Source organism: Neophocaena asiaeorientalis, unplaced genomic scaffold (genome assembly GCF_003031525.2).
Source record: "Neophocaena asiaeorientalis asiaeorientalis breed wild unplaced genomic scaffold, Neophocaena_asiaeorientalis_V1.1 scaffold327, whole genome shotgun sequence".
Lineage (NCBI taxonomy): Eukaryota > Metazoa > Chordata > Mammalia > Artiodactyla > Phocoenidae > Neophocaena > Neophocaena asiaeorientalis.
This window is the reverse complement of record NW_020174560.1, coordinates 8,590,256-8,609,392: the sequence shown is the minus strand read 5'-3', so window position 1 is coordinate 8,609,392 and position 19,137 is coordinate 8,590,256. Positions and strand designations below refer to the sequence as shown.

The window sequence follows — 19,137 nt, the reverse complement described above, 5'->3', positions numbered from 1 at the left end:
TCGTCAGGGCTCAAGGATAGGTGGGCGGCGAAAAAGTCTCCCACATAATTTCTCATATACACTCACAGGGTACTAGTCCGAGGATCCGTCCCGTAGTCTCAGAACCCCTCCCACCTCGGGTTCTGGTTTGAAACAGGCATTTCCGGAATTGGCGCGCGGAAGCGGGGAATACCCCGGAAGTATTTTCCTGTGGTCCTACGTAGGAAAGATGGCGGCGGCGCAAGTAGCGGGTTCCTTAATGTGCGGGCCGGCGAAAGAGGCGCAGGGGGAGCCACCCCTCGAGCAGGGTCGTGGGTTCCGCTGCTTGTCAGCCAGGCTCTGCGCCCTGCGACCGGATGACAGCAGCTCCAGCCGCACCGAGATCCACCTGCTCTTCGACCAGCTCATCTCCGAGAACTACAGCGAGGGCAGCGGCGTGGCCCCGGAGGTAGGCCCGCTGGCCCCGGCCCCACCCTTCGGGGACCTTAGCTGGTGGCTCCCGTCCGCCTCTCTAGCCTTTTCGCACCCCCACTTCGCAGTGTTTAGTTGCAGGCTCGTTTGCTCCCTCCGTCCGTGGCATATTTTCCGCCCTCCCTTTCTGGAAGAACCGTGCCGTGCCTGGCAAACTAGTTTCTTTCAAAACCCAGCTTGATGACTTCTGCTCTGATAACATTGCAGGTGTCATCTCTGGTGCCACCTTCCCGTCCCTCCACTCCCCGCATTCAGAGCACTTTGTGTATAAAATTCCTTACTACCACGTACTGTACTGTACCGTACACGGTTCTAGGGATCTTAGAACGTGGGTATTATTAGGTCTATTTTACTGATAAACATACTGAGGCTCACAAAAAAGGTCCAGTGTCATAGTGCTGGCAAAAGGCAGAGCTAGAATTGGAACTAAAGTGTCTCAAAGTCCCAGCCATTTTCTGTTACTCCACGCTAGCTCCGCACTCTCTGAAGTACTTTGGCTCTGAGCAATAGTATTCACATACATCAGGCCTTGGATGCTACTGAATTCCCTGAACTTTTGACCCAGTCTTACCACTGTTTTCTGGTGCTCACAGGCACCTCAGACTTGACAGTTCTTAAAAATTAGTTCATTGTCTCCATACACCCACCACATCCCCAATCCGTCCCATCCCCCAACACACACAAACATGGAGTCTGCCCAGTCACACAGAGCAAAGGTGCAGACGCTGGTTCTTCACCTTTCCTTCCTCCCAGATCCTATCCAATCTGGATTCTTCAGAATCTATGTCAGAAATGTTTCTCAGTCCACCGCCCCCTCCCCCATTCCCATTGCCAAAGCCTTAGGCCCTCAGGCAAGATGATTCTCCTGGATTGTTCCACTGGTCTCCTCTAACTTATTATTTTCAGTCCTTCTCCAGACCATTCTTTGCTCTCCTGCCAGAGTGACCTTTTCTTTAGCGGAAAAGAATCTCATTAGAAAAGTAAAACTCTGATTTGGGAGGATCTCCAATACATATTGGTAACTGGGCAAAGCAAGTTACAGTATGAGACCAATATAGGGTGGGGAGGGCTTGAACATAAATGTACATTTATAGATGCAAAGAGTTCAAAACAATGTGTGGGAGAGTTTACAACAAAATAGTTTGCGTCACTAGGGAGCAGAGTGGAATTAAGGGAGGAGTCGGGGACTTTTGCTTTATTTATATAATTTGTGACTTTCCAGTCTTATGTCCCATCACTCCTGCTTCTGTGCCCTGTGTGCAGTCATTTTAAAACTTGCTGTTCCTCAAGCACATACTGGTGTTCCACACCTACTCCTGTTCCGAGCCTGCCCACTCCATTCCCTTTGCTTGCTGTGTCTTTCGGTGCCTTGTCTGTCTGGCAGAGTTTTACTCATCCTTCAGATCATTCCAGATTCTGCTTAAAAATCACCTCCACAAGACCTCCCTAATAACTGTATTCCTGCAGAATTTGTACTGAATTCTTTCAGGACCTAATTCACTTTAATTATTTGTGAATAGTATTTCTGTCTCTTTCACTAGATTGTGAGCTCTTTGAGATTCAGGAATGTGTCTGTTCATGTTTGGAGCCCAAAGACCTGGCACACTACGTGACGCAGGGAAGGTGCTCAGAGCCTTTTAATTCAATAAACATCAATAGGTGAATGAATAGTGTGATTTGCAAATAGGTAAAAAGAATTCCTAATTTTACATGAAATTTGTACAAGTGTCATTTCTGATTTTCCCAGTGACATTGCAAATTTGGTTTGCTTACCCTGTGGTATTTTTAATTTCAGTGTGTGCTTTTATATTCTGGAATCCTTTCTTTGGTTATTTAATTGTACTGCCTCTACTTATGTAGAGACTCTGGAGTCTCTAGCCTGAGAAAAATCATATTGATTCTTTTCCTTCTTTAGCACATGCTATTTTTATGCTGTCATCCTACTCTCCGCCTCATACTTCATCTTTCCCCATTTTGAGTGTGAACGTTCACTTTTATTTTCTCATTTGGCTGTGTTGGGGGCGGGTCTTCTCTTGGCTAACAGGTATAGCACCTTTTCATTGTCTGTTTTTTTCTTGTTTTTTTTTTTTGGTAGGACGTCAGTACTCTTCTTGTCCAAGCTTGCCAACTGGTGCCTCTTAATCAGAATCATCTTGTCAGCAAATTGTCTCAGCTTATCCACCATTTACTTAACACACTACAGGTAATCATATAGGTAACTTTAGAATTCAGATCATGAATTTTGAGAATAAGTAAGTGCCTTTGAGATACTACATCTGTGATAGGTATGATAGGCTGGTCTTTTCAGAAGCTGTGCAAATGTGAGAAGCAAGTGCCTTACTAAGAATTATATTAAAACAAATATAACTCTGACCAAAAAAAAGATTCTACAGATTTGTCCATCAGAGGTATTCCTATCCATTTGGTTCAGGAAACCAATATCATTCAAGCCCCCAGGTCTTAGAATTTTTCAGGAAAGATATATTTGACTAAGACATATCTATGAATAAATTGAAATATCCCCTACCCCTTTCCTACCAGTATTTTTTCCCCTCTCCCAAAGCTACCATTTTTGTCATCTACTGTTGGTCTTCATAGAACATAAGAAGTAGCTCAGGGGCAAGGTGACCTAGATAAAAAGATCCCTGTTATTTATGTCAAGGTCTGTACTGTAGCTCCCCTCTCTTCAGAATGTTTTCCAACTTGCTAAATAAATCTGGTATCTTTTTTTAGGAACAGTTCAAAATTTGAGGCTGTTACTACAAGCTACCACATGAGTATGTGAATGTAGTTAGCACAAAACTTATCAATTAGCATTATGTAATCTAAGATACTTCTGGCTGCAAGAAACAGAAGAGCCAAGCCAGAATAGCTAAATAATTTTTTAAAAATTATCTTACATCACAGGCCCCAAGGGATGCAGCTTTAGGGGCACTTTCTGGCATCTTTCCATTCTGCCGTCCTCAGTGGATGGGTTATCCTCAGCTAGCAACTCTCACACTTAAAATCCAGGCATCCCATGGAAAATAAATAACACCCAGCAGAAGCAAAAGAACTATTTATTTTTTGTCTCTTTTATTTAAGAATGAGGAAGCTTGCCTCACAGACTCTCCAGCAGTCTCTTCCCTGATATCAGGCTGGAGAGACTTAGGTCATACGAGAACCCCTCTACAGCAGTCTGATCAGGGGAATGGTATTACCATGAATGGCTTAAACAAGGGATTTCAACCTTGACTGCCCATTAGAATCACCTGGAGGACCTGTGCTCCCTAGATGGTTACAATATACAGCTCAGCCCTTATGTCAGGGTTTCTTATCCTTGGCACTGTTGATATTTTGGATTGGATAAATCTGTGCTATGAGGGGTTGTCCTGTGCATTGGAAGATGTTTAACAGCATCCTGGCCTCTACCCACTAGATGCCAGTAGCATCTCTCCAATTCGAACCATCAAAAATGTCTACAGACATTGCCAAGTGTTCCCTGGGGGACAAAATTGCCACTGGTGGAAAACCACTGTCTTAGCAGAATTGGGGTTTACCTTCGGGTCTCGTGTGGGGAAGGTAGACACCCAAATAAGATCAGTATCCTGCCAGCAAGAAAAGAGGGGCTGAATATGCTGGAGGTAACCAGGGTAAAACAGTGTATGCTGCATGTGACTTGCTAAATGAAATACGGCTCTTTTCAAGTTTAGAATTTTTCAAACTGATGTGGTGGCTTCTGAATGTTTGCTGTTCTCAGCGGTAACATCTTTTTAACACTGGCAGTTGGAAAAGTTCCTAATCACCCATGGCACCCACAGCCCTTAACCAAGTTTCTAACATTTGGTGGCAGTTTATTTCAGTTGTCTGTGAATTGGTACTTGGATTAGCCTACTTTATCCCAATAAAATTATAAACTCCTTAAGGACAGGAATATGCCGTCTCTTTCTGTTATATTCCCCACATCATGGCAGAGACATAGTAGCTATTCAGCAGACATATTTAGTCACAGAGTATTTGTTGAGCATTTACTAGGCAACATAGTTGAATTAAAAGTTTTCAGCGGATTGAGTCTTACATATCTGTGTATTTACAGCTGCCAGTGTCTGGTTAGTTCAAGGAAAAGTTACAAGGACTTTGCCAGGTTATACTTTGAGTGGAGGGAGTAAAGGGGAAGAAGTGAGCAAGGCCCTGGGGCAGGGAGGGAGTCCTCTTGATAAGACTTTCAAGGTCTTTAAAGCTGATCTTTTTGACATGAAAAAGATGGATACACGTGCCCTCTCTGTTTCTTAAACAGCTTGATTCAGGTGAGCATTCATGTCTGAAAAGGATTAAATATCTTTCTAGAAGTTAGATCATAATTTTTTCCCCTCTTGATAGGTGATTGTTGATGAACAGAACCTGGATTTCCTGTTGGCATATACTATTTCTGCTATTCAGCAGTGCAGTTCCTGGACACACATGCAGATTCTCCAAGCCTTGGCAGCCCTGGTTTACTGCAATGGCTCAAAGTGTCAAAAGGTAGTTTAAACTGCATTCTGTCTTTCCTTTGAAAGGTTGGGAGCACAGGCTCTGAACCAGCAAGCCTGTGTTCAGGTTTCTGTCCTGCCATTAATTAGATGTGTAACCCTTCCTCAGTCACTCTGAGCCTCATTTTCTCACGTGTAAAATAGCTCCTCTGAGGGTGAAGTCTCACTTGTAAAGTGCTTGGCACTTGGTAAATATTAATCTTATTATGATTACCATTACCCTTCAGCTATGCAGCCAAGACGAAAGAGCTTCAGCAACAACCTAGGCTGGGAGTGCTGATCCTTACTGATGCTTTTTGGGCATATTTTTGCATGCCTGTCTGAAGGATTTACCTAGCAGCTAGTCTTTTGGTACCTAAATTCCCTTTAGTTAAAAAAAAGAAATCTATTTAAAAAGTAATGTTTTCCTAGAAGCTTTTCTTCGGCCAACATTGGCTGTGATGTTGTTTCAGTACCTCCCAGACTTGCTTGGCAAGAGCGGACTCTTGATGAAGCTGAGTGACTTGGCTCAGTCGGACCCTGAAGTTAGGAGAGCTGCAGTGCATTGTATGGCAAACTTATGTCTCAGGTATGTGGATTCAGTCAGATTTCCCAGGTGTAATAAGATAGGGCCTCTCATGGGCCCTTTATAGGTGGTTCAATCTGTCTGAAGCCAGAGCCAACTTAGAAAAATAACCTACTTTGCATTTCCTGTGCTCTTTGCTAGTGACATCATCTTATGTTGTTTATTTTTAATTTTAATGTTGCTTATGAAGAAGTGAAGGACTAGGACCTTAGACTAGAACTTTATTTCTAAAATATGGTAAAAGTGATACATGTGCAATATGTTGAGGTTTTGTTTTCTGTTGGTATAAATTCTAACCAGATTAAGTCTTCGAGAAGGATATATTCATATTCATTTAAGCTTTGGTGAGATATATCTGTCAAGGCCAATTTCCTTTAAGAAAACAGAACCAATCCCAACTGCCCAATTCTAAATTCATGCAATAGAAAATGAGTGGCACAAGCTTGAACTGATGTGTAATATCTTATCTCTACATTGCAGTGTTGTCCAGTGGCTAGGAAGGCAGCTTCAGCTGTGTGATTCTAGCTTGACAACCTGTCTGCATTATTTCCCTCTCAGAACTGAAAAGCATAATGAAAAAGGTTTCGCTTTCTGTGTACTTGTTTCACTACAGACTTCCGTAACTTTTCCCTGTGGAAACCGTTCTTCTTCCTATTCGTTCCAGCCTTGCGCTGGTCCACAGCAGTAGTTAATTAACCGGAGTGCACAGTCTTCTATGATACAGTTTCATTCAAGGGTATATTCCAACTCCATTAGTCAGTATTGCTGTCACTTTTAATTCTTATTCTTTTGCAAGCCCCATTTCAAAGGTGACTGAGTTGGAGTTGCTTTTTCTGTGTGTGTTTTAGTGTGCCAGGACAGCCGTACTTGGAGGAGCCCTACCAAAATATCTGCTTCCAAGCTTTCTTGACCACTTTACAGTCTCCAAAATCATCTGATATGGATGATATCACGTTTTGCATGGTAGGTGAGACTACTACTGATCCTGTGACTGTTACAGATGTGTTTACAAGCAGCAGTAGAACAAGAGCTGCTATTAGAGTTTCATCTTGTTGCTGTATTAGTTTTGTCTAGAGATATAGGCATAAGGGGATGTTTATAACCTAAAAAGGCTGAACCCATATCTTTCAGGTTTAAATTACAAGAAATTATTTTTGTTTGTTTTGTTTTGCCTTGTTTTTTTGTTTGTTTTGCAATTCTAGGTTCTTAAACTCTTTTTACCCTCCTGACTATAAAAGTGCAAATAAAAAATTTCTGACTAGTGACTGTCTTTTAGATGGAAGGGAAAGGAGTGGATTTCAACAATATCTGCAATATTTTTTCTTTTTTTAAAAACCTGATACAAATATGACAGTTTATTAACATGATTTAAATTCAAAGTGACACATTTCAAAAATTACAAATCAAAGATGGCAAAAGTTTCTTATAGTCCCCAGCTTAGACAGAGCCACTGGGAACAATTTGTTCTACATGCCCCCAGATTTTTTTTGTATATAAATGAGCATATTTATACTTTTTAAGTGGGATCATATTTAATATGCTGTTTTGCAGCTCTCTCTCCTTTTTAAACTTAATATATCTTGGACACCTTTTCAATACCTGTTGATGTACTTCATGCTTTCTAACTGCTGTAGCTGGGAGACCTTGGCAATTTACTTAACTTCTTGAGCCTACATGTTCCTCATCTCTGAAATGGGAGAAATGTTATAACCACCTTGTAGAGGTCTTATGAGGTGTATATGAACTGTTCATAAAAGCACTTAAATATGCTTGGAAAAGTGCTTGCTATTATTGTTAAGTTTCATATGTAGCAGAGGGTTAGCTTCTTAAATATCATAATTGATGGAAAATTAAAGTTTTTTTCAGTGATTGCACTATTTCAAACAAGGCTGCAGTTCACATCCTTTCCATGTAGGGAGTATTTCTTAAGGACAGAATCCTAGAAATGACATTACTGGCCAAAAAATTAATCTTGATCAGAATTGCCCTCTAGAAACCTGTCCCCACATACATTTCTTTGCTTTTAAGAGCTGCTGTGAAAAGAGCTGCTTTGGTTACTGCGTGATAGGGATTTCCTGTTTCCAGTCTCTGCTGCCGCATTTTTATTCCTATTGTACTCTTCCCACTAAACATCTCTTCTTTTTTTTTTTTCTTGCTCACGATTAGTACGTGCGGGTTTATAAACATGTATGAAAAGACCACTCTTATTCAAGAGAAGCACTCCATTCTTCTAGAAAATAATTAGTAGTAGCTCATCAGCTTTCTTCTCTGGATCCTCATCTCTGCTCTTTTTTTAACCCTCCCCTGTCTAAAGTTTTTTTCATCATCTGAAGACTTTTCTTTCTCCATCCTACGTGGTGCTAGAAAGTTGGTCCCTGGACAACCAAATTTCATTTACCTTTTAACTTGGTCTCCTTTTTCCCTCTAGTTGTTACAAAATGCATTAAAAGGTATACAGTCTCTTCTAAATGGTGGGAAGATGAAACTGACACAGACTGATGAACTTGGAGCTCTTCTGGCTGTGCTAAAGGTAAGGCATTGCCCGTTTAAACCCCATGTCCTCATGTGGTTAGTGTCTTTCCTGTTTACACCCCAGACATAAGGACCAGTTTACATCATTACTCCAAGGCTAGCTTTAGGGTATTATATTTTAAGAGAGAAGAATAAAATGTTCATATTTAAACATATTTAAAATTAAGAACTGGGACTTCCCTGGTGGCACAGTGGTTAAGAATCCGCCTGCCAACACAGGGGACACGGGTTCAAGCCCTGGTCCAGGAAGATTCCAGATGCCATGGAGCAACTAAGCCCGTGCACCATGACTACTGAGCCTGCGCTCTGGAGCCCGCAAGCCACAACTACTGAAGTCCGCGCGCGTGGAGCCTGTGCTCCGCAACAAGAGAAGCCACCACAGTAAGAAGCCCGTGCACTGCAACAAAGAGTAGCCCCCGCTTGCCACAACTAGAGAAAAGCCCGTGTGCAGCAACGAAGACCCAGTGCAGCCAAAAATAAATTAATTAAAAATAAATAAAATTAAGAACTGAAAAGACTAAATCTTGCTTTAGTAAACTTAAGAAAATTCTAAAATTTTATTGGGAATAGGTTATGAGGTATGATCTGTAGATTATTTAATTTTAGATTATGTTGAATCTGTTGGGACTTGAAAGAGGAACCAGTGCTTCTCCTTGGCTTTAGCTCCCATGTAGTAGGCAGGCCAATCAAGACGTGTATCATTAGGCTGCCATCCTTTGGCTTCTGAGCCTGCCAGTCAGTGGGAGAGTCAGATCAACCTCTCTGGGGATCCATCTGTCTTCAGTTCAGCCAAGAAATAGAAAGAAACTTTGTGGTGACCTTAGATCAAAGCCATGTATGATAACTTAGCTTTATCATGACTAAAACTTTAATTCTTTTCCTGTACCATCTCCCCTACTCCCTAATAGATAATAGAGAGCTAGATTTGGACATGGATATGCTAAATAAAATGATAGATTGGTTAAAAAAATTATAGATAAAATATTGGACAAAACTGATTGGGTAAATTTTTTAAATTAGTAAATAAAAGTAGTAAGTAAATAAACTAGAATCTAAAGTTTAACCTGATCTGGCCAAACCAGATCCCTCTGGTCTAGATGAAATTAAACTCTCCTTTAAGCTCTAAACCTTCAGGGTATCTATTTTCTTTCTCATTTCAGTTTCCTTAATAAAGCTTTTAAACATTAATCTATTCATCTGTGATTCAGAACATGGTGAATAATTCTGTTTTATGATTCGTTGTATGTGTGTTTGTGTGTTCCTTAATCATCATTATTAGAAAACCATGTTCCATGGACTCCCTGGACTAAACATAGAGATGCCCACGGTGTTGTACCCCACTCCACTTCCTCAGTATGATGGACGACCACCCATCAAACCGCAGCAGACAGAATCCAGCACTTCTCGACCAGCTGTGGTACATTTACGTATATTTAGATTTAAGTTGTGGATTGTTTTTAATTGCTTGCTATGTGTGTTTTCTATGATTTGCATCACTGCTGTGCCAAAGGCTCACCTTGAATTTGATTTCAACTTAGGGTTTTTAGCATAGTAAATTTAAATTATCAGACTGCTAAAACTACCAGTTAGAACATCTTATACTTCTAAGCAGTCTAGGCAATGTAACAGCTATAGAAATGGGCATTCGCTTTATACCCATAGCCAAGTATCCGCATCCCTCAAATGCTTAACACCACAGGTCAACAGACTTTTTCTCCAGCAGGCTAGCTGGTAAATATTATAGGTCTCTGTTGCCACTGCCAAATTTCCCAGTCTTTCCAGATAGCTGCCATCTCCCTCCTATTTCTGTTGGAGAACCTAAAGCATACAGATATACGGCTGAGGTATTACACCTAGAAATGTAATACCTGATTAAAATGCTTATAATTAGAAATGCTTTCACTCATTCACTTAATCAACATTTACTGAGCATCTGTTATATCCCAGACATTGTGCTAAGCATTAGGAACATAGATTGTGGTTTTAGGAATTTGGGGGAGAAAGCAAAGGTGGATAAATAAACAACTACATTGCAGTATTATGATTTCTTTCAACAGAATATTCACGGGGTATTCTAGGAGCACATCCAGGGCAACCAATAGAGGAGTAAGGGGGTGCTTTTTAAAAGATATAGTGGCTAACCTGAGCCTCAAGAATGAGTAATAGTATAGAGAAGGAAGGAGAATGTTTTATTCAGAGGGAACAACAGGTACACAGTCTTAGGGAATGCGAGTTGAACAATGGGCTAGAGTGTCAGGTGTGTGGAGGGGAAGGTGGGTCAAGTATGTAGCAGAGGCCAAATCATAAGGGTCATATACAGTGTGCTAAGGAGTTTGGGTTTTTGTCTTATAGGTGGTGGAAATGAAGCATCTGATACAGGGGAGTGATATGATCAGATTGGCATTTCAGAGAAATCACTGTGATAGCAAGTAAAAGGGTGTGAGTCTGGAGCCACATTAATAACTCAAGGTAGAAGTCATGAGGACCTTCTCTCCTAAAGGCTAGGGACCTTGAGAATGCAGAGGAGAGCACAGATTCCAAAGATCTTTGGATGTCCGAAAGAAGGAAGTAGCAGAAGAGAAAGAACCTGGCTTTTACTTTAAGTTTTTTGTTTTTTGTTTTTTTGGCTGCGCTGCACGGCATGCAGGATCTTAGTTCCCCGATCAGGGATCGAACCCGTGCCCCCTGTATTGGAAGTGTGGTGTCTTAACCACTGAACCACCAGGGAAGCCCCAGGCTTTTACTTTATATCTACAAAGCCCCAGTGCTCTAAAACCTGGATTGTATGTAAAGGAGTAACATCCCTCCTATGCATCTAGAGTGGTGCTAGCTGCATATCCTGTTTGGGAGAACTGAGAAAATAGTCACTCAAGTCATTTTCTGTAGACCTTGATCTCTTGCAGAACCTTTGTTGAGAAGGCTGAATGCTTTCACAACCGTTCAAGGAAGGTGGCATTAGTCTGTACTTAAACAGATGAGGAAAGGCAAGCTCAGCGAGGCTAAATGATTTGCCCAGGATCACAGATATAGAATTTAAACCCAGGTCACAAGGTTTGCTCTGTCCCAAGTATTTCCTACCTTGTTTCTTTTGGTCCAGTAAGTTGTACATAAACACTTAGCATAGTGCCTGACGTATGGAGTATTAAGTGCCGCTTTTTTCTCTTCTCCTCTTCTTTATCCGTACTACGTGTTGGAGACATACTTAGTAATTATCAAATGAGAAGTTACCAATAGCTATCATATATATGTTTTCATTTGCTCCTAAAATCAGAATAAAAGGAAAAAATCAAAAGTAAAAGCGAAGAAAATCCAGCAAGGAGAGGAGGAGGAGGAAGAATCCAGTGGTGAAAGAGAAGTAGCCCCAGTCACTGGCTCAGGCAGACTGAACCCGCATAAAGGGGACACTCAGTGCCCCTCCTCCCTGGGTGTTCCGAGTTTGCCATTAGCTGGAAGTGGAGCTGCAGGAAAAGACCAAGTCTCCTCATCCTTCAGTTCTTCCAGTTGGAAGAGAGTCAGCAGTAGTGAGTCAGACTATTCTGATGCTGAAGGAGGCATGCAGAGTAAAGTGAGGTAGTAGTATTTTGTTATATTTTTATGCTTTATATTCTAAGTTGTGTGTATAAGTTTCTAACCTTGCTTAAAAGTCTGACTGCCGCACGTGATTTAACTTGGAAGAGTCTCATTTACGTGGGACTTTGTATTACTATGCATTTTGCATTGTTCTCTTATCTGCCTTTGTACATGTGGTTCCTCTGCCTGGGTTATTCTTTCTTTCATGTTTTTTGCCTTTTGCCTTGTTAACCACTACCCATCTTCAGTATGAGCTCAGCAATCATGTACTCTGAGAAGCCTTTTCTGACCCCTTATTCCGGCTTAGGTACCCCTCCTATGTGACTGTTTGACTTATCTCTGATTACTGTGTTGTAGTCTCTTTAACTGTGTGTCTCTGCCTTTAATAAGCTTGTCAAGGGCAGGGGCTTAGTTTATGTCTGCCAGCCTCAGCACAGTGCCTGGCACATACGTAAGGATTCTCAGTACATATCTGTTGGATGAATGGATACTCTGCAGTATCTCATATTTAATACTGATTTCCTAATATCAAAATGTTGCCCTCTTATTCTCTATCTAGTTGTGTTTTTTTAATTGTTGACTTTATTAGCTTGTTAGATAAACAAATTGCTTTAACATGTTTTGATCACATTTTGAAATAATTTTTAAAATGTTGGCATCTTTCAGATTTATTTAGAATGTTGAATTTCCCACTGTATCATTTGAGTTGGCTGGAATAAATAGCATTTCATGCTTATGTTTTTAAAAACAATTAAAAGGCTTTTTTCTTCCTTCTTTTGGTTATTAAAGGTCTTACCAAGCCAAAGTTCGCCAAGGAGCATTAGCCTGTTTTCTTTCTACTATAAAATCAATAGAAAAAAAAGTTCTTTATGGCTACTGGTCAGCCTTTGTTCCTGATACACCGGAGCTTGGAAGCCCACAGTCTGTGTCCTTGATGACTCTTACATTAAAAGATCCTTCTCCAAAGGTAAGAGCATTTAAATTCTAAGGGTTATAACTAGGAAGAAAATCTTTACAAGTCTTTGTTGTTTTCTCTGCCCCATCTGATCTTACTGCCCCATCTGATCTTATCTGAACAAGGCTCTTAATAATACCGACCCAAGTCCTGACTTGAGAACCAGTAAATAGGCAGGAGGATAGGAAATGGGCTTATGTGAATATCAGGTAGAGGGAGATCACACTGAGCTCACCTCCTGCCCCAGGGCTTGCTTGAAGCACAAGCACACTGAGTTATTGTTTCAGTGTCCTCTTTGAGCTGCGCTGAAGAAGCTGTGCTTCTCTTTGTTTTATGAAAATGTTGATTGCCATGGTGTTTATAATAGAAAGAAGTTAAAAATGGCTTTAATACGCACTGGAATATCATGGTATATAATGGTTATGAAATGCTGATGGTTAGGGAAATGCTGATGATGCTTTATGAAAGTATAGGATATAGAATTATATGATCCCAACAGTGGTTTTTTTTTCTTCAACTTTTCCATATTTTTCAAATCACATGTAATAAATAGTAATACATATTTTAATGAGAAAAACTTATTTTTAGAAAAGAAGGAAAAGTAACTTGGCAGTCATGGATAGCTACAGCAAGGTAACTATGGCTGATCAAATATTTACCTCTTCTTGGATATGTTAGCTCTTTTCCAGAAGTTAGCTTTTTACCCAAATAAGGAAAACAGTGTGCTGTTTAGATTCCTCTTACAATAATGAACATTAAAAAGTCATGCTACAGGGCTTCCCTGGTGGCGCAGTGGTTGAGAGTCCGCCTGCTGATGCAGGGGACACGGGTTCGTGCCCCGGTCTGGGAAGATCCCACATGCCGCGGAGCGGCTGGGTCCGTGAGCCATGGCCGCTGAGCCTGCGCGTCCGGAGACTGTGCTCCGCAACAGGAGAGGCCACAACAGTGAGAGGCCCGCGTAACGCAAAAAAACAAAAAAAAACAAAACAAACAAACAAAAAAAGTCATGCTACATGGCATCTGGTATCCTCAGGTAATTAATCTACCCTCTCAAAATGAATAGTTTTAGTTAGGCCAATAGTATTATTTTCTGTTTTTAAGATTTTTCCCTTAAAAATAAGGAGGACTAGCAATCCATCATACATTGAAACTCCCTTTGATCATCTCCTTGACTAGCTAATTACTCTATAAGAAAACTTCTAAATGACCCTTCAGCACTTTTACAGGGTGAAGAAAAATAAACTAGCCTTAATTATGCACACACAAAAATGCCTTGTACGGTATTTCAAATACCCAATATACTAAATAGTTAAACCAGTAGAAATTCTTCAGATTGACTGAATCATCAGCAAATGAGAACCTGAAAAATGGTGGTGGCAAATAAATAAATAATGAGGCCATTCTAGTAATTGGAAGGAAAACTGCTATGAAGGTTGAAAAAATATATATATATATATGTATTTATGTTTTTGAAGACCCTCCAGCTGAGGGGAGCTGCCGTAAGTAGCCAAGGAGATGGAGATGAAAGTAGATTGAAATAATTTTCATGATGTTTATATCTTTGTATTTTTCAAACATTTACATTTGAATTGCCATGAGAAATTTTACTTACTGCAAAATGGTCCTCCTTGATTTGGGTACTTCTTACATATGTTATTGCTGTTTAATTTCAGTAATGCAAGAGATGTGATGAGTGAAAAAAAATATAGAACTCCCTTCTGGAGAAGTCCTAGGTCTAGCACGAAAGCCACACAAAGGTCCTGGAGAAAGGGAAGACCAGTCATCATTCTTACACAGTTTTTTTAAAAGATCGAAGTAATGATTAAAATTCATGAGTTCAGTGTAATGGCAAGCGAAATGAATATACTCAGATTTTTTAGCAGATACTAGGTTTAGAAGGGTGTAAATAAGGGTCATGATAATTGTCCACAACAGGTCTTGGAGCGCACCACTGCAAACTGTCCATAGTGTAATTAATTGTGAACCAAGAACAATGTTAGAAAAAAGTGTTTTGGTAGATGATGTCAGTGAGAGAGTCTTTTTAGAAAGACTTCTAGAAAGTTACGTGCAAAAATTAAAAGTACTAGTTCATGGACTTCCCTGGCAGTCCAGTGGTTAAGAACCCTGTGCTTCAGCTGCGGGGGGCGCGGGTTCAGTCCCTGGTCGGGGAACTAAGATCCCGCATGCTGCAAGAAATGGCCAAAAAAAAAATACTAGTTCATGTCATTGGAATAGAACAGCATTCTGGACTGATCAGAGCTAGGTTAAAAGGTGCAGCCGTGTGTAAAAGCTGAGTGGTCATCTCAGGTGCTTATTGAGTATAGAGTTGGATAGTATAGACTGAAGTTTGTCTTAGCCAGGATGAAACATGACAAGACAAAAATAATGTCTCTTCTCCTTGAAGTACACAGTGATGATGGTTTTGAGTTCATGGCAGCTCTGATATGACCTATGGTAGATTCAATTGGAAGCACAATTGTCACTGATATACTGGGAAATTTTCCAGAGAGAAATGGACAGAAGGAAACATGATTGGACTACTCCATTCAGAACACCAATAATGACAGGGATTACTTTCAGGAAACTGGAATGTAAGATGCTAGAATGGTTCATTGAGAAGGAGAAAACTTAGAAATTTCCTCTAGGATTTGGCAGTGTGATGGTACTTGGGAAATTATCACATGTTTACATGCTGGAAATGTGCTTCAGAAAGCACATCCTGTGTTTTCAGGCAAGATAGAGCAATCAGTATAATAATACGACTAATTAAAATAATACTAATGGTACTAGTAACAATATGACTAATTTAAGGATTTCTTCTATATGATTTCCTCAGGTGTTACAAAAGTAGATTATGTATATATATCAACAAGACGTGACCTAAGGGACAAACTGTAGGCCATGCCTTCTTCTTGGTACCTTTAGAATTATCCTGATTTTCAAATTCCATGATGATTATTTGTTTCTCTTTTAAAGAGCTATGAAATGTGGAAACAAATCAAAATCTAGATAATAACTATCATAACTAGGAAAGAGAATAAAGAGTTGAAACTTTTAACTGTCACGGAATGGTAGGTAATCAGGTTTCCTCTTTTATGGTCAATTAAGAACAGGTGACCTTTGCTTGGAGGTCTCTAAATCTAGAGACCTTGACACAGTATGCACATGCCTCCACCTAAAAGGCATCCAACTTTGGGGGTGTGCTCAAATGAAATTAACCCTGGACATATGTGAAGGATAATCAGGACTTGGACAAAGTCAAAGACAAGCACAGCCAGGTGCCCTGCATTGAAACCTCAGGGGTAGCCATTCCCAGCAATGACGACTTCATCACTCCCCCAGAAATATGCTGAGACTGAACATACATAAAAAAGGAAAAAATAAGGATTGACTGAGCTACCTCAGCAAAAATTTCTACTATATCCTTAAATAGCAAAAAAGGAAAAGTGCTTTCTTGTTTCATTACCTTTGAACAAGCCTTTGTGCCCAAGGAGGTAAAACTACCCTCTAGTGAAACTGAGTGCACTGATGTTTATAAGATTAAAAAGGCTTTCATCTACCAGTGTAAATATTCAGACAATAAAAACTTAACAAAATGAGCTCTCTGGAGAGCTGCACCTCTTATGGTTTGCTTGTACATCAGTACTGTCTGCTGGAAGTGCTGATTAGAATGGTAAACAGTATTAAATATTGATACAAAAATAAATGAAGCAGAACTTGAACCTGATTCAGTGTCATGAATAGCATTTTTATAACAACAGAGGTATATTAAACAGTGTTTAAAGGAAATAAATCAGCACTATGAGAAGTAAAATTTGATATAGTATCATATTTCCATATAGATTTTATACCCCGATGGTAAAAAATGACTAATTACAGTGACATTCTTTTGTTTTCATCTGTGATAGTCATGTATGCTTTTTCCCACTTTAGGTACCAAAGTTAATTGAGCTGAAAAATTTTTACTTTTGAGTATTAGTTCCTACAACTTGGCTTTTAATTTTATTTGGTTTGTGAGCTGTTGAAATTGTAATTTTTAATTATGTTCTAAAGAAATGGAGGTTTAGCATAACATCCGGCTTTTTTGGTTAAGACCAGCCAGCAGTCTAATCAGAGGTTGGCAGACTATGGCCTGTGGGCCCAGTCTGGCCAACTACCAGTTTTTGTATGACCTATGATCTAAGAATGGTTTTTACGCTTTCAAAACATTTTTTTAATCAAAAGAATAATACTTTGTGACATGTAAAATTTATATGAAATTCAGATTTCACTGTCCATAAGTAAAATTTTATTTGAACACAGTCACATTTATTTCTTTGTACAGTGTCTGTGCTCCCATAGCAGAGTTGAGTGGTCGCAACAAAGACTGTGGCCTGCGAAGTCTAGACTATAAAATTTGTGCTACTGGCGCTTTATGGAAAAGGGTTGCTAGCACCTCATCTGAGTTCTTGGACCAGCTGACTTGTGCACGAGCTCTCTCTCTGTCTCTTTGTCTCTCTGACACACACTTTCCTAATACATTGTCAACTTCCTGCCTTCCTTAAGTGATTATGCTTAATTCCAAAGACTCATACTACTATACTACAAATTTGTTCTCAAAGCAATAAATCTTTAGTTTTTTGTTTATGATTCCATTCTATGAAAAGCATGCAGAAATGGTTTATTTCTTGGTAATTTGGAGATAACAGTTGAAGATCTTCTGGAAAACCTTTTTCACACCAAACTCAGATATGCTTCATATTGAGTAAATACTTAGATTAGATCCTAGAATTATAATGTTGATTCCTTGCTTTTTAAATATCTGACTGAAAGGTTTAATTGACATTTTGGGGTGAGCTGGCCAAAGAGGGTACAGTGTTATTTCATATTAGTAGTCCTGCATTTATCACCTACATTCCATTTTGGTTAAATTGGCTTTCTTTTCCTTTCTTTTTTTCTTTTCTGAGTTTTAATACTGCACAATCATCAGAATACTAATTACAAGTAATCTTTTAACCTTATAAAGAAAATCTTAATGCAGTGGCACTATTCCTGATAGATAGAGCAGTCCATTGATCAAGGTGCACATGTTTTCCTTTCTATCCATAAAGTTATATTTAATAGTATTCCTTTGAGTATCAAAGATTTTATTGCAGATTTTAGTTTCTGTACCTAAGAATGTTTCTGAAAGTTGGGTCACTAATGGTGCCTGCCAAGCTGAGTATGCACAAAGTTTCTAGTATCCTATGTAATTAGTATTGAGCACTCACGGATGCTTTAGGTTGGAACGTAAAGCAGAAGGTCCTCGGGAACTTTGATATGAAACAGACCCTAGATGCGTGTAGTTTTTCCTGCCCACAGGCGGTTTGCTTTTCTCTTTTCATTTGGCTTTATGCTTTAATAAACTAGGCTTCCCATCTTTAAGTTATTTTCATGCTTGTGACATCAGGTTTTTATGCTGTGGTGCAGCTTAGGCTTATTCCTTACAGTAGGAAACCCTAACAGCCATGTGATTTGAGGCTCTGTTGGTTTTTTGAAGTGTGGGGGTGGGGCGGCGCGCAGGTGGCTTAGTTCACGGCTGCTCTTAGGGCCTGATGGATAATCACATTGCCCTCTAATTAAAGGGATCCTAAATACTTTGAAAATGAAAAACATATATATAGGAAGAAGGGGATTCGATTCCTGATTTCTAACTGCTGTGCATCATCCTGAAATTTCAGACGCGTGCCTGTGCTCTGCAAGTTTTATCTGCCATCTTGGAAGGCTCAAAGCAGTTTCTTTCTGTCGCTGAAGATACCAGTGACCACAGAAGGGCTTTCACTCCCTTTTCTGTAATGATCGCTTCTAGCATTAAAGAGTTGCACAGATGTCTTTTGTTAGCTTTGGTGGCTGAATCATCCTCACAGACCCTTACTCAGATAATTAAGGTAAATGTGCCAAGTTATCGGTGAGTTAACAGAGGCAGTTTCTTTCTTTTTGCATAATGTTTATATTGCCCAAAAGTGAATTGACAAGAATATAACTAAGTAGTAATTTTATTAAAGATACCCTGTTTGGAAGTCTGTTTCTACTTGTCTGATCATACCTACAATCTCTGTATGTCCGCATAAATGTTTTACTAAAAATGCTGCTTTATCTTTAGTATTAAGTTGGACCAATGAGAATACAAGTGCTATTCCCTCTGAAAAAAAAAACCAAAAAAGCAAAGGACTGATTTTTAAATAAGTATAAAGACTTTTAAAATTAAAGGCTCTAAAATTTTGTCTCTATGCTGTGACTATGTCAGGCCCACTGATGAGCTCTTCTTTGTGTTTTGCAGTGCCTTGCAAACTTAGTATCAAATTCACCTTATAACCGTCTGAAACTCAGCCTGCTGACCAAAGTCTGGAACCAGATAAAGCCTTATATCCGCCACAAAGGTTGGTGGTAGTTTGAAACTGATTGCTTCTTTATATCAACCAGATCTAGATTATTAGTTTTTAAAAAATAGAGCATTTTTATAGCTCTAAGATATCTCTGCTTATTCTCCTCAAATTTTGGGGGGAATCAACTATTGCTAGAACCCCACTTTTGACCCC

General features: G+C 39.7%; 1 protein-coding gene across 4 annotated transcripts in view; it reads left to right on the top strand.

Moving 5' to 3' along the window:
• Positions 1-207: 207 nt before the first annotated feature.
• The window catches only part of HEATR6 (HEAT repeat containing 6), a 63,878-nt gene continuing 44,948 nt past the window's right edge, over positions 208-19,137 (top strand). For 2 of the 4 annotated variants that reach the window (XR_003004874.1, XM_024757585.1), the window contains exons 1-11: positions 209-427; positions 2,546-2,653; positions 4,810-4,950; positions 5,411-5,526; positions 6,372-6,486; positions 7,952-8,053; positions 9,335-9,472; positions 11,327-11,625; positions 12,415-12,592; positions 18,280-18,486; positions 18,879-18,978. Coding sequence is in view for 2 of the 4 variants with exons in the window: in XM_024757585.1 (XP_024613353.1) it covers positions 209-427; positions 2,546-2,653; positions 4,810-4,950; positions 5,411-5,526; positions 6,372-6,486; positions 7,952-8,053; positions 9,335-9,472; positions 11,327-11,625; positions 12,415-12,592; positions 18,280-18,486; positions 18,879-18,978 (1,723 nt within the window). In the remaining 2 variants the exon portion in view is untranslated. Of the gene's footprint in view, positions 428-2,545; positions 2,654-4,809; positions 4,951-5,410; positions 5,527-6,371; positions 6,487-7,951; positions 8,054-9,334; positions 9,473-11,326; positions 11,626-12,414; positions 12,593-18,279; positions 18,487-18,878; positions 18,979-19,137 lie in introns of all 4 variants that reach the window. The other 2 variants (XM_024757586.1, XR_003004875.1) reach the window with 2 other exon arrangements.